Source organism: Dipodomys merriami, unplaced genomic scaffold (assembly GCF_024711535.1).
Source record: "Dipodomys merriami isolate MVZ:Mamm:240054 unplaced genomic scaffold, mDipMer1.0.p SCAF_15, whole genome shotgun sequence".
NCBI lineage: Eukaryota > Metazoa > Chordata > Mammalia > Rodentia > Heteromyidae > Dipodomys > Dipodomys merriami.
The window spans coordinates 12,857,270-12,871,233 of NW_027202826.1; the positions used below are offsets into that span (position 1 = coordinate 12,857,270).

General features: G+C 42.0%; 1 protein-coding gene across 2 annotated transcripts in view; it reads right to left on the reverse strand.

The window, feature by feature from the left end:
- Snca (synuclein alpha) overlaps positions 1-11,382 on the reverse strand; it is a 56,799-nt gene extending 45,417 nt beyond the window's left edge. The window contains exons 1-5 of one of the 2 annotated variants that reach the window (XM_070022279.1): positions 11,278-11,382; positions 10,899-10,945; positions 9,669-9,814; positions 2,468-2,509; positions 666-808 (exon numbers count right to left, since the gene is read on the reverse strand). In XM_070022279.1, coding sequence (XP_069878380.1) covers positions 666-808; positions 2,468-2,509; positions 9,669-9,789 — 306 coding nt within the window. In that variant the 5' untranslated portion in view covers positions 9,790-9,814; positions 10,899-10,945; positions 11,278-11,382. The remainder of the gene's footprint in view (positions 1-665; positions 809-2,467; positions 2,510-9,668; positions 9,815-10,898; positions 10,946-11,277) is intronic. The other variant, XM_070022280.1, reaches the window with a different exon arrangement.
- Positions 11,383-13,964: the final 2,582 nt, after the last annotated feature.

Sequence of the window (13,964 nt, forward strand, 5' to 3'; positions counted from 1 at the left end):
GTTATCAATTGGCATCATTTGTCTCTCATTTCCATTTCTGATGTAAAAATCAAAACCTTTAGCATAAATTCACTAGCGCTCCATGTTTATCAAGAAGTGCAAAGCTAAAATTCTGAAAATTTAGGCATCACTCCCAAACTATGGTCTCTGCTTGGTATGTATGCTAATTCTCCATTCTCACGAACATACTCAGCCATGAGTTGTTAGGTAATGCACAAACATGCCTCGTATTCAGAGAGGATGTCATCACAACAGAAATCAAGCAAAAGATCTTCATCTTGGATCTTCAGAGACTAAGCACAAAGACACCAGTTTCCTCTGACCAAGAGCAATTCCATCATCCTTAGTTAACATGAAAGCACCCATTCTTTCTGAAATGTCACTGCTCCTTTTGGCCTTTAGTTCATTGTTCATTTCCTTCACTTTCTTCCAGAACTGGCAACAATCAGGATGATTGTACCACTTGTATAACATTTAACTGGGTGAATAACATATTTTTAAAAAAATGAAAAGAAGACCCCAATAAAAGCAGTACTTGTTTAAAAAATCTGAGGTAGGATCAGGCAGATTTCTCCCACAGTAAACACCTCATTTGCTCATCTTGACTCACACGAAACAAGCCATGATCTCAAGAGTTGATAAATATAGAATGGACACAGGCCTACCTTGCCCAGCTGGTCCTTTTTCACAAAGCCAGTGGCAGCTGCAATGTTCCCAGCTCCCTCCACTGTTTTCTGGGCTACTGTGGTCACACCTGTCACCACGGCCCCTCCTACATTTGTCACCTGCTCTTTGGTCTTCTCAGCCACTGGAACAAGTCAAGAGTGACCACAGATAGAAGGATGGGTAAAAAGAAAATGAATTTAAAGACTTCCACATGCATGCTTTGTCAATCTCTGTACATCTATATTCATATCCACCACACTCACCATAGGCAATGGAAAGGATTAGTGAAATAAAACTACCAAGGAGCACAATTCAGTCAGAATTTGGACCTTGCTAAGATATTCTGTTATAATTATGGAGATATTAAGAGGTGATTCAAGTTTAATTTCCACATACATAGAGCCATGGGCCACTGGGGTTAGGTTTAATGAAGGTAAGTGTACAGAAAGCAATGCTCACGGGTGCAGGGATAAGTGAATCTGTCTCAGGATAAAATTTATTTCTATTTCAATGTCAAATCTTTGATCTCATTCAGAAGCTCATTTCCATCATGCTTCCTAAGTGTTATCACACATACTACTTACCGGCTAAATTACCCTAATCCAAAAAATGTCCAGAATTCAAATGCCCCCATATCTGTAAATTCTGAATACCCAAACTAGCATTAACCAGTTCTATTTTATAATTTAGCAACAGGAACAGGTCATTTTTCACAAGACACTGTCATAGTTAGTGCTTTCTGATCATATGAATTGCATTTCTTTTTAATTCATTTACTTTTGGTTATTTTTCTAATAGAGATTTAACATTTTGCACAGGTTGCCCTGGACCTTAAAGCTCCTTGTATAGCTGGATGGCAAATTACTGCCCTCAGCCTTTTTTCTGTAGCTAGAAGGGTAGGTACATCAATTTAGTAGGCATTTTACCCAGGCTAGCCTCCAACCACAATCCTCTACATCTCAGCCTCCCAAGTGGCTAAGAATTACAGGCAAGAGCAATCACTATCAGCTGTGAAGTATATTTGTGGTTTCTGTCTCTTATTGTACCACACCTGTCAGTTGTTGACAGTCTGTGAGCTACTTTATTAAACTCTTCATCTCTTTTGTTTTTACTATTTTCATCTCTGTTACCAATATCTTCCTTCTTATCATCATAGGTGTCATTTTTATTATTTTTATCATTTACTTACTGTAATTTTTATAGAACTATTAAAGTACTTGGTAAAATTCGGCAAAGTAGAAATGAACACAGTAAATAATTTATGACTATCTTAAGGGGACTTTCTAAGATGTTCCCTACATCATAAAGGAAATATTATAAGTAGTTTAGTTCATGGTCAGAGTATTTTATTAAATTCTACATAAAGTTTTACTTCAATTCTTTGAAAAATAGCGTTCTACGGAAGTAGAGCTGTGGTACAAGTGGTAAAATGCTAGCTTTGAGCAGAAAAGCTCAAGACAGCACCCAGGCCCTGAGTTCAAGCCTCACAACCAACAACAAAATACGCAATCTTTGCATTCCATTTATATAGCAGTCTCTTAATTTTGCCCAAATACTCAAAACCCAAATATTGCAATTAAAGAATCATTGATCCATTCAGTCATCATTCATGGAATTAAATATATTGTTATTTGCTATCTATATATTTATCTACCTCATAAATAGTAAACTTTACACGAGACCATATTTCTCTAAAGGTGCAGTGCCCGCTTATAATTACATCCTGAATGATCCATTGCAGGCATGCCTCCTCCTCACTATTCTGTAAAATGCCCCTGAATGGGAGGTTCCTGGAACTTACCTGTTGTCACTCCATGAACCACTCCCTCCTTAGTTTTGGAGCCTAAAAAACAGAAAGAAATTCAAGATATAAATCTCAACCTATCCTTAGATTTCTGTTTATCCAGTTTAAAATACAACAAAGCCCTCAGTTTTCAGAAGTCACAAATAATGATATCCTCCGAGAACAACATTAAGGTTTAATGTTTAAAAACCCCATTAGGATATTTCTCTTAAGGAAATAGAAAGACTTGGAAAAATTATATTAAGTGAAAGAAACAAAGGTTGCATGTTTCCCTCATTTGTACTAATTAGGATGTGCCTATAAATCTACATGTAAATACAAGGGATAGTAAAAGATAAAAAGTTACACTTGGACCTGATAAATTAATCAGGATTCTAAACATTCACACAGTGAGACCAAAGGAGGACATTCTTAGGAGAGGATCACAAAGGCTCAATGGCTATGTGATTATATAAAATGATACTTATCGAAATGAACTCCAAGAAATAGAAAGAAGAGTTTCTTTTTACTTTTTCTTTTTGTGTTTTTTCCACCCTTTTTAAAAACTATTTTTGATTTCTGTACTTTTTGTTTGGTATATGTTTATCCAATTTAGGGAGGGGAAGTGGAAGCACGGAAGTGGTTAGGAAAAGGGTAAACTAATTGAACTAATTCAGCAGTGATGATCACTACACTAGGGTGAAAATGAACTTGAAAACTTGTGTGGGAGGGAAGCCTGGAAGGGGGAAAAACTGGGAGAAAATGAGGGAAGAGGTGACACTGTTCAAATAGAAATGTACTCATTCACTGACTTATGTACCCCTGTGTACATCACCTTTACAATACAACTAAATAATTAATGAATTCATTTGAAACCCACTAAATTGAAGATGCCCAGTGAACCAAAAGAACAGAAAGAAATGAAGCTATCAGTATGGTTTCTCCAATTAAAGAGAAGGGCGGAAGGAAGGAAGGAAAGAAGGAAGGAAGGAAGGAAGGAAGGAAGGAAGGAAGGAAGGAAGGAAGGAAGGAAGGAAGGGAGGGAGGGAGGGAGGAAGGGAGGAAGGGAGGAAGGAGAGAGAGAGGGAGGGGATAAGGAGAAGGAAGAGGTAGGGAGGAAATGTTCATCAGTGAATGCTGAGTTTGATGCCAGTCCACCATTCCAGTATTACTGCTGCTCAGTAGAGTAACTGTGTACTGTATATCACAAAGTTGCTGGAAGAGGAGATGTTTTATGTTCTGCTCTAAAGGAATGATACATGATTGAAGAGGCAGTATGGGTAACTGATTCAGCGCTGTCTGCCTGTCCTGAAATATCACACAGGAGCCTATTCATAGGTGTTATTTTTGTTTTAGGTAAAAGGAAAAAGGGGAGATGTTAGCTCAACAGGATGACTTTTCATCCACTCGCCTCCACTTCTCCTAGCAACTTCCACAGGGGGGGAAAGTGAGGTAACCCTGAGCTGAGCGAGAAGACTATCCATGCACTGCTGCAGAAGCTGTTAACAGGAGAAGGAAAAAAGGCGTGCACACCTGCCCACTCCTATTAATCGAGAGGCATACTTGCCTCATCTGGAATCTTTATAACATCTATTTAATACAGCTGCTCATGCTTATCTCACAGGAGGTGATTACAAATCACATGTAATTGAGCTGCCTGATACGATCCATGCAATAATGGGCTGTGAGTGTATTCAAAGTAGGGTTCTCTGTAAAACCATGTCACACAATCTTGACCATTGCTAAACTTGTACAACTAGGCATTACATTTATTATCAAAGGTATGCTTGCTTGGCCATTTTTTTATTGTGAAAATACCGTACAGAGGGGTTACAATTACATGAGCAAGGTAATGAGTACATTTCTTATCAAGCATTGTTGCCTCCTCCTTTGTTTCCCCTGGCCATCCATGCCCACCCATCTCCCCCTCACCCCACCTCCACCCCGCCAATGTTGTAAAGTTAGTTTTTTGACATAACGACTTGTACATCTCATTGCTGCAATGGGTCCACCTGTATCCATATTTAAACAATTTGCTTTTTCCCTTCCCCTCCACAAATTATACCAACATCAGATACAGTGAAAACAGGGGTTATACCATCAGGGAGGGTCATACAAAGCAACAAAGAAATCATCTTATTAATATTTTTTTAATCCTAACTTCTGGAATGTTGAATTTGTCAGTATAATTCACAACACCTTTTTAAATCAAAAGGTTCTGGAAAAATAATTTCACAGTAGGTTTGGGATTCACTGAAAATAAAATTCAAGCAATGGAATTCCCTAAAGAAAAAAGAATATAAAACATGAGGATATAAAGTCCAAGAATGATTTTAACTACATATGGAAAAGAATGTATTAAGTCTCATCTCATTTAACTTTTACCACATCCATTTACTAGAATGTAATGTGCCATCTCATAGGTGAGGAACTTAAAAATCATTGCTAAGAGATTTATCAATCTATAGGAACAGTTACCAACCTATAATACCAATTTGTAGATAGTTATTAATCTAAAGGAAAGCTTCCAGTTACTTTCCATAAATTTATATAGAATTAAATACTCTCAAAAGACTGTAACAATGCTCGATAGGAAATGTACTCATTACCTTACTCATGTAACTGTAACCCCTCTGTACAATGTCTTTACAATAAAAATATTTACTAAAAAAGACTTTCTCAAAACCATATATGGGAGTGTTGGTTAAAAATACTAATCATTAGCCAGGCAGTAGTGACTCCTGCCTGTAATCCTAGCTATTCAGGAGGCTGAGATATGAGGATCACAGTTCAAAGCCAGCCTAAGCAGAAAAGTCTTTGAGACTCTTACCCCTAAGTAATCACCAAAAAAACTGGAAGTGGAGCTGTGTCTCAAGTGGTAGAACACCAGCCTAAGCACTCAGGAACAGTGCCCAAGCCCTGAGTTGAAGACCCAGGACTGGAACAGAAACAATAACAAAAGAATCAAGAACAGTTTAAGCAGTGCTTACCCTCTTGCTGCATAATACAGACAAGTAAGGAGTAGCTTCCTTTTTATGCCTAATGGTAATGCCATACTATAAATTTTGGGTCAATGTTACCCATTGTGCTTTCAATGTCATGCCTTGTCCTTAATTGTGTCTATAATATGTGATGCTTTTGTGGTACCTCTTCCTCTGACAGTCTTTCACCCCATCTGCCATATTCTCCATTTTAATTGACATGTTTTCCCTCAATAAGGTGCGTTGATGGTCTAGGTTCTCTTTAGGATATCAGTAACCATGTCTCTATACTCCACTACTCCTATACAGGAATTTGTGTTTGATTCAGATTTTAATTCCAGAAGTTTTCACTTTGTTTCTTCACCACATTTTCATCTTTGTTGCTGACATTCCTCTTTCGATTATGCATTCCTGTAACAGGTCGCCTGGGCCTGCCACAGGGGGATAAAGATGCCACATGGCTCCAGGTGTCACTGTATGTGCGAACAGAGCTAAGTGACAAATCACCAAGAAACTGTGAATCAAGTGTGAACATTTGGTCACTGATTAGAACAGGCTTCTGTTATTTATGTCATGATTTGTGGGCTGAAGAGCTAGCAGTAAAGCTTGTGCCTTATGTAATTCTCTCAATTTATGTACCACAATAACAGAAATTTACATTGTGTTGCTCAGAGACTAGTTTTTTTTTTTTTACTAGAATCTGTATATACTAGCATCATATTTAGTGAGAACAGCTTATACTTAAAAACTATTTCTACTCTCTATTCTTTGCCTCTATTCTTTAAAAAAAAATAACTCTTGAAAAAAATAGCTAATGGCTGGTCTGTGGTCTTTCTGCTCTACCTCATTAAAAATGTGAACCTTAGTTAAATTATGGAGCCAAGGAAAGTGAGCGTCTTGAAAAAGTTGCTATGTATCTAATCAATCCCCTGATCTTTACCACCATAACAGAAATTATCTGAAATGGATCATTAATCTTCTATTTCCGGGTAATCTCTAATTGATAAGACATAGCTCCAAAATAGCTGCCAAGTGTCTGTGAGCAAGCAGGAAACATTGCTGAGGGACACTGGAAAGGACTATTCTGGGAGCTGAGTTGGCCACAGTCTTATTTCTTGTGACCAGACCAGGGTGCAGTGTAAAGAAAGTTACATGCAACACCCGCAAGCTGTGAGAACTCAGCTACACTGGGTGAGCTGATGCATGCTCGCCTTGTGAGTTAAGTACCAATCATCTTGCACCCACTGCTGCTAATTGATGCTAATTGAGCAAAGTGACACTGGAAGAGTTTTGAAGATCATTACTTACTTCAATATATTGTTATACAATTTGGCACGATATAAAAAAGAGGGTTTTCTGCTTTGGGATATGAATCTCAATTTATAATTTCTGTGTCATGTGAAGAAGGAGATTTTTGTCTATTAACCTGAAGTATGTTCATTGAAAATTTTCATATGTAAGTATCACAAAGGAAAATACACATACCAAATGAATTACTAGGAGACTTTTTCAGTTAGTGAAGATCAAAAAGGGTTTTATCATAAAGGAATGATATAGGTTTTCTCATATGATTTCTGCCATTCTTCTTGAGCCACAAGTGAAATTACAAAATATTCTTTGATCACTACTCATCTTTTAAACTAATTATTGATAACAGGTTTTGCAATGAAGGCTGAAAAGATAAGAAGAAACCATATTGGCAAAGAAATTGCTCTGTTGAAGAGTTTGCTGATAACAATTATGGTTGTGATATATTCAGGCATGCTCAATTACTCAGACGTTCTCTGTTATGGCAACATCTTACAAAAATTCTGCAAGGCATCTGAATCTGTTATTCATATTTTTTACAAATTAAGAAGTAAAAAGTGATTTAACATGGACTTACACTTAGGTTACATGACATCATGTTCTTGCTACTTTTACTATAGCCTATAGTCAATGCCAACCCTCTGTTTGATGAATAAAGTTTTATTGAAACAGAAGTACCTGTCTCTGTTGTTTTTACACTTTAACACTAGAGCTGTTAATCTTTAAGATCGTTTCATTTGCTCAGACTTCAGTTAATAGTGAACATGAACAAGTGTTCCCTACAGTAGTTGGGAAAGAGATTTTTATGGCTCAAAATATTTTTCATCTTTTCCTTTAACAAAAAGTTTACAGATACCTTGACTATACATACTAATGTCTTTACATGGTTATTTTTCAACTTAAATCTGTCTATGCTTTCAGGTTTTTTTATAACTTTTTTTTATAATCACAGTCTTTTTTTAAAATTCTTTTTATATTTTATCTTATTTTATTTGTATTGTTGGTGGTGGGGCTTGAACTCTGAGCCTGGGAGCTATCCCTGAGCTCTTCAGCTCAAGGCTAGTACTCTACCACTTGAGCCACAGCGCCGCTTCTGGCTTTTTCTGTTTATGTGGTGCTGAGGAATCTAACCCAGGGTCTCATGCATGTGAGGCAAGCATTCTACCACTGAGCCACCTTCCCAGCCCCAATGCTTCCAGGTTTTAATAAGATATATAATAAATATGTAATTTGTTAGTATATTATATGTTAAATATCATGGTAGACCACTGAAAATGATTTTTAAAATACTAGGCATGTGAACAAATTACAATTTTCTATAATTGTCTTACAGCAAATAGCACAATTAATCTTCAAAATGGTTTCATTTGCTCAAACTTCAGTTAAAAATGAACATAAACCAGTGTTCCAGATTATAAAATCAGCTCATTATCTGGAAAAATGTATTAAATTCATATTTAACTATTTCTAGATTTTTCTAAATGAACAGAATGAATATTAGCATCCTAAAAATTATTTAAAGTCATCAAATCCTTGGGTATATGAAGTAAAAGAAAAAAATTAGTTGTAAGGGTACAACTGGGGAACTTGGGAGATGGAGGCTGAAGAGAAAGACAATGAAAATCTGCAGGCCACTGGCTCTGAATTCTAAATCCTATCTACAAATACATAATTCCCAGCTCACACACATGAAAATACCTTGCTGGGAACTTATCAATTCATTCTTCCTTCTGTAACATTCAGTATTTTCTAAAGCTAGGTTTTGAGGTACAGAAAGTGTAATTTAACTGCGGAATGGAGAGAAGATTAAGTCAGCATAAAAAGAATGGAGAAGAGGGAAAAGTAATCTGCTATAAACTTGGATGAGTGGCATTCCTAAAAAAAAAAAAAACCCACAAAGAAAACAATCTGGGTGTAAAATCTCCCCTGTTGATCTATGTTGGAGAGACAGTACAGCTTTTCCTCACTCTCAACCCAACAGTGCAGCATCCCTATGATCTTTGCTATTCCGTATGCTCACTCACCACCTGACTGTTCACTCTGTGAGCCCTGCTGCTACAGTGGCCTCCAGAGAAGTTAGAAGAGCCCAGAGGAGAAAGAGGGGAGGGAGCTGTGTGTGTGTGTGTGTGTGTGTGTGTGTGTGTGTGTGTGTATGCGTGGATGTGCACGCATGTGTCTATACTGACAGATGAGTATATGAACACATGTGTGTCCATCCTTTCCCCGATTTAATATAGCTCAAGAAGCAGAGAAGAAACAAGAGAGTTGGCAGGCACTTAAGGGAATGAAAGGGTGGTAAGTATCAATCTCTCCTTTATTTATCATGTGTGTCATTTGATAAATGAACTATATAGACACATCCATAGCAACCTGCACTTCGTTGAGCAGTTAGTCATGTAATCACAAGGAGGAGCTTCTCTGGGCTAATCTGTCCTTCTCACTTTAGTGTGGTCTTTTTCTCCATCTTGCCTTACCATAGATCAAAATCTTACTCCAAGCCCAGAATACATTAAAATGAGCCAATAGAATCCAGGATGGTGAAAGAACCCAAAAATCTCATGAACTCATTCTGCACATACCATGATATGTTGAGTTGAAACTATTCCAAGATACAATGATTTAAAAAGCAATATTCTTGATTATTTTAATAGATTTTGAGTTTTAGAAGCCATCCTCTGAAAGATAAGCACTTACATCCAGAATATTCATAAAGAAATTTTAAAAAACTAAATAATCTGGAAATACCAAAAAGATTAGCCTATTTTTTTTAACTATTAGCCAAAGTATGTACATTCACATTCACCCACCTAACATATACCTATCCCCTGATCCATCCAGTTGACAAGAGCTGGATCAAACAAGACACACCGGTGTTTAAGCATTCATCATCCCAACCCACCAACCTGGGATAAATACCAAAATTTACCTACCTACATACAGAACCCCCTCTTTTGTTTTTCCTGCAGCCTCTGCCACACCCTGTTTGGTTTTCTCAGCAGCAGCTACAACTCCTTCCTTGGCTTTTGAAAGTCCTTTCATGAATACATCCATGGCTAATGATGGCTTTTACACCACACTGGAGAAGACAAAAATAGGTTTTGAGGCTATTTAAAGAAAACAAGATCAAAACACCCAAGGTTGTTGTGGGTTTTTTTTTTTTTAAGAGAACACTTTTTAAGAGGTAGCCATTCCAATCATTAGACATTGTCTTATTTCATTTTATTTTATTTTTAGCTTTTGGCATTAAAATTTAACATCTCCCATCGATCTTCGTTGGTGAAAGTCTAGCTGTCTACCACGCAAGGCTTGGGATGAATCATCTGAGCTGTTCTTGCTGCATTTCTCAAGTGGACTTGCATGAAAACACGAACCCTCTTTTTTTTTTTTTTTTTTAACTTTCCAGGGCCCAAGGTGACCATGTAAGTACGAAGTGAGCTTCTGAGGAAGAGCATCACAGGTAGCTTAGGTGAGTGGCATCCTTTAAAAGAACCCCAGAAGAGGGCCCAAGGGCTGATGGTGGAGAAGAAAGGGAGAGAGATCTACCTCCTCTCGGGGTGGCTGCTGGGGGGGGGGGGGGCCAGGGTGCTGGTTCTATCCCAATAGACCATCCACCCCACACTCACTATCTACCCAGAGCAGACATCATGCACACCCGCAGGCAATCTTTAGATCTGAGCCTCCAGTCAGTATGGGTGAGGGTGGGGCGCCCTCCCCAGCAGGACCTACCCGAACCTTCTAGCTGACCCCCGACTGCACACTTGTTAACCCTTTCCCACCTGTTGACTTGCAACCTCTCTCCCTCTCCCTCTGCGCTTTGATTGAATTGTTTGCAAAGGCAGCTCCACCAAGGTGTTGGGAGAGTCATGGAAGTTGGATGTTTACATAGGGAAGCGCTGTATGGGGGGGGGGGGGGAGCTCGTCCTGCCTGCCCGCCGGCCTTGGGGGAAGCTCGGGAACCGTGGGAAGCAGGAAGCCAAGTCAGGACATTCACGTCCCTCACTGGGATCAACCCACGGTTCCCACGGCGGACCGCCTGGACGCCGCGGGTTCCAGCCACAGCTCCAACCCCAGGCTCCGGACGCGCAGGGCGGTTCCTCTCCCCCGTGAGATTCCCCAGTGCGGTTGACTTAGGTATTATTTTTCAATCTACAGGTGCTTACCTGTGTCCCTCTGCGTCCCCAGCGCTCCGATTCCTCCTCCTTGGCCTCTAGTTTGTGGGGTTTGATTTAAAAATAAAAAAAATTAAACAATTCCCGAATGTTATTTAAACGGGCAGAGGGAGGGCAGGGAGCGCACAGGAAGGGCGGAGGCGCACGGGAGCGGAGAAGGATGCACCCCCCCCCCCCAGGGAGGAGAGAGCTGTCAGCACCACCCAGAGGCTGGATTGGGGGGGGACGTGGGAGGCAGCCCTGTCGTCGAATCACCCCCCAACCCACCCCTCACAGGAGGATCCCACAGACAGAAAGGGGGGGGAGGACTGGAAGGGAAGGCGCCAAAGGCGGGGCGGGGTCCCGGGGCCACTCCAAGGCCAGCACGCACCTGTCACTCGGGCTCGCTCGCCCCCCTCTCCCCCGGCCCTTCCGGTGCTGGTGGCGATTCTCCGGGTCCTCTCCCTCCTCCTTCTTCTCCTCCTCCTTCTCCTCCTCCTCCCCCCCCACCCCGCTCGCTGCCCCCACAGCTGATTTGTCAGCGCCTCTCCCCGCCCCTCTCCCTGCGCTCCGCGCGCGCCGCGTGCGCCTCGCCTCGCTCCTTCTCCCGGGTGCGGGCGGGGATGGGGGGGGGCAGGCGGTACCTCCTCTCTGGCCTGACCGTCCCCTCCCCCCTTCAATCCCCCTCTGGCCCTGGATGGCGCCTGGGGGCAAGTTTGGGGTCCATGGGGGCTCCTGGGGACGAGGTAGGGGTTCTGGAGCTTGGATTGATACCTCTCCCCTGGTCCCCATGCCTCCTGCTTCTGCCTTTACTGGGGAGGGGGTTGCTCATGGGGACCCCTGGTCAGAGTCACGCTGAGAGCGTGGGGGGGGGGCGGGAGATGAACCCCTAAATCAGATCCTGTGTACTATCTACGGGCGGGCAGTTCAGCAAGGACGCTTGCTCACGACCATGCTTGGGCGAGAGCACGTTCCACTCCCGTCCCTTGAAAGGTGTCTGGGTGCATCGTAGGATAGCATGGAGGGTGGCTTTTTGTCCAGATATCCTCGGGGATGGGGGTCAGCCTTGCACGCGCCCGCCGGGGTCCTGCGGGTGAAGAGGAGCCCACCGAGGAAGAGTTACAGGTCGCGAGGCGAGGAGGGGGCGGCGCGGGTCCCGCACGCGCGCCAGCATCACCATCTCCCTTCCCACCAATCAGACGCTGCCAGGCGCTGAGCATCCCCCCCCCGCCCCGCCCCCAGCGGTGATCTAGGAATAAATACTCCCCAGCCGGCCGGAACAAGTCGGTCCACGGGCGCTTTTGCCCTGGATAGAGAAGTCATTCCCTAGACTCCAGCACACGGATCAGCAACTCAATCCTGCGCGCGCGCTCTCCCAGAGCATCCTGTCCGATTCCTTCTCCAGCCCCCGGGGCCTCCTCTTCTTGGGCACACCGCTCACCGGGTGGATTCCGGTTCCCTCGGGGACGGTGACCCGGTCCCCGCTCCTCCCCGCACACGCGCGCGCCGACGGGCGCACGCGGGAGATTCAAGGCATTGTGCTGCAGGGGTTAACACGTGTGTAGGGTTTCAGAGCCCAGTGGAAAACAGCTGTTGTCCCCCGTTCCCCGCAGGCACCAAGAAGCAAGCTCCGCCTCCAGCCAGGAGAACATCTGTTTTCTTCCCCTGCATCCTGAACAAGTGTGTTGGGCACTGGAAAGGAAAACACGCGTGTGCTGTCTCTCTCCTTCCCTCCCTCCCTCCTTTTCTTCCTTCCCCACTCCCTCTCTCCCTTCCTTCCCTCCGTCCTTCCTTCCTTCCCTCCCTCTTTCCTTTCTTCCCTCCCTCGATCCTTCCTTCCTTCTTTCCTTCCTTCCTTCCCTCCTTCCATCTTTCTTTCCTTTCTCACTTTCTTTCAAGTTTTCTCTGATCCTTGTACTCATTTGAGTTCTGAAATTTGAGTCAAATGTAGTCTAAGTCTACAAAACAGCCTCTTGGAAACCAGGCGGGATAAAAGGCAACTGATTATATTTATGAAAAATATGTGCAGAAGGCCGTGGCCTGCATGTTCAGGAGATGGAAACAGAAGCGTGTGAGAGTGATGTGTTGTTTAAGCACAGCCTTGTACACTCTGCCCCTGCCTTTTGGGAAATTAGCCTTTCTGTAATGCAGTAGCTCATACACTTGGGTGAAGGAGGACAAGGTTGGAGATAGTTCTTTGTCTGGTTTCAGGAACTTGAACGAGCTATGTTGTTCTTTCCCTGTTTTAACTTTCGGAGAACAGGAAGTAATAGCCAGGCCTGGGTGGTTCATGGCGGTCATCTTAGCTACACAGGAAGCTAAGATCCGAGCTGCGTGAAGCCAGCCCACAAAGAAAAAGCAGGAAATGGAGCTGTGGCTCAAGTGGTAGAGCACTAGTCTTCAGTGAAAAGCCAAGGGATTGCACCCAGGCCCTGAGTTCAAGTCCCAGTACAAGTAAGGGAACAAAAAAAAAAGAAAAAGAAAATGAATCAGGATAATCCTCTTTCCCCGCCCCAACTTTCTATTGTGTAAAATACTCGAACAGAAAAATAGGATAAAGGAACATCACATGTATGTTGCCCAACTTCCATAAGTTTACAATGCATGATTTTGTCTTATCTATCTGCCCACTTGCTGTATCACTGCTAAAATCTCCTGTATTTTTAGTCAACTCTAAGCTTTATATGCATCTTTATTTTCTGTAAAAATTGCAGCACACAATCATAGAATACACAAGTTACAAAGTAACAGAGGTCATCAGATTATGTTTTAAATTGGGTTGTGTTTAATATAGTGAAAGGCTCAAATATTAACTGTCCTTTTAAGTCATCTTTGACGAAATTCATATATTATAGGGCAGCCCACCACATTTTGAAGACAACGAAAATTTCATCACCTGAACATTCCCTTAGACTGTTGTTAGGCGCACATATTCTAGAAGTTCTTAAAGCTGGATCACATAATGTGATCATTGCTTTCATCTGAATGACTTTTATCATCCAGTATAACATTTTTGGGTTTCATTCAGGTTGTTGTATGAATCCGTAGTTTGTTGCTTTTTATTGCTTTTTATTATTT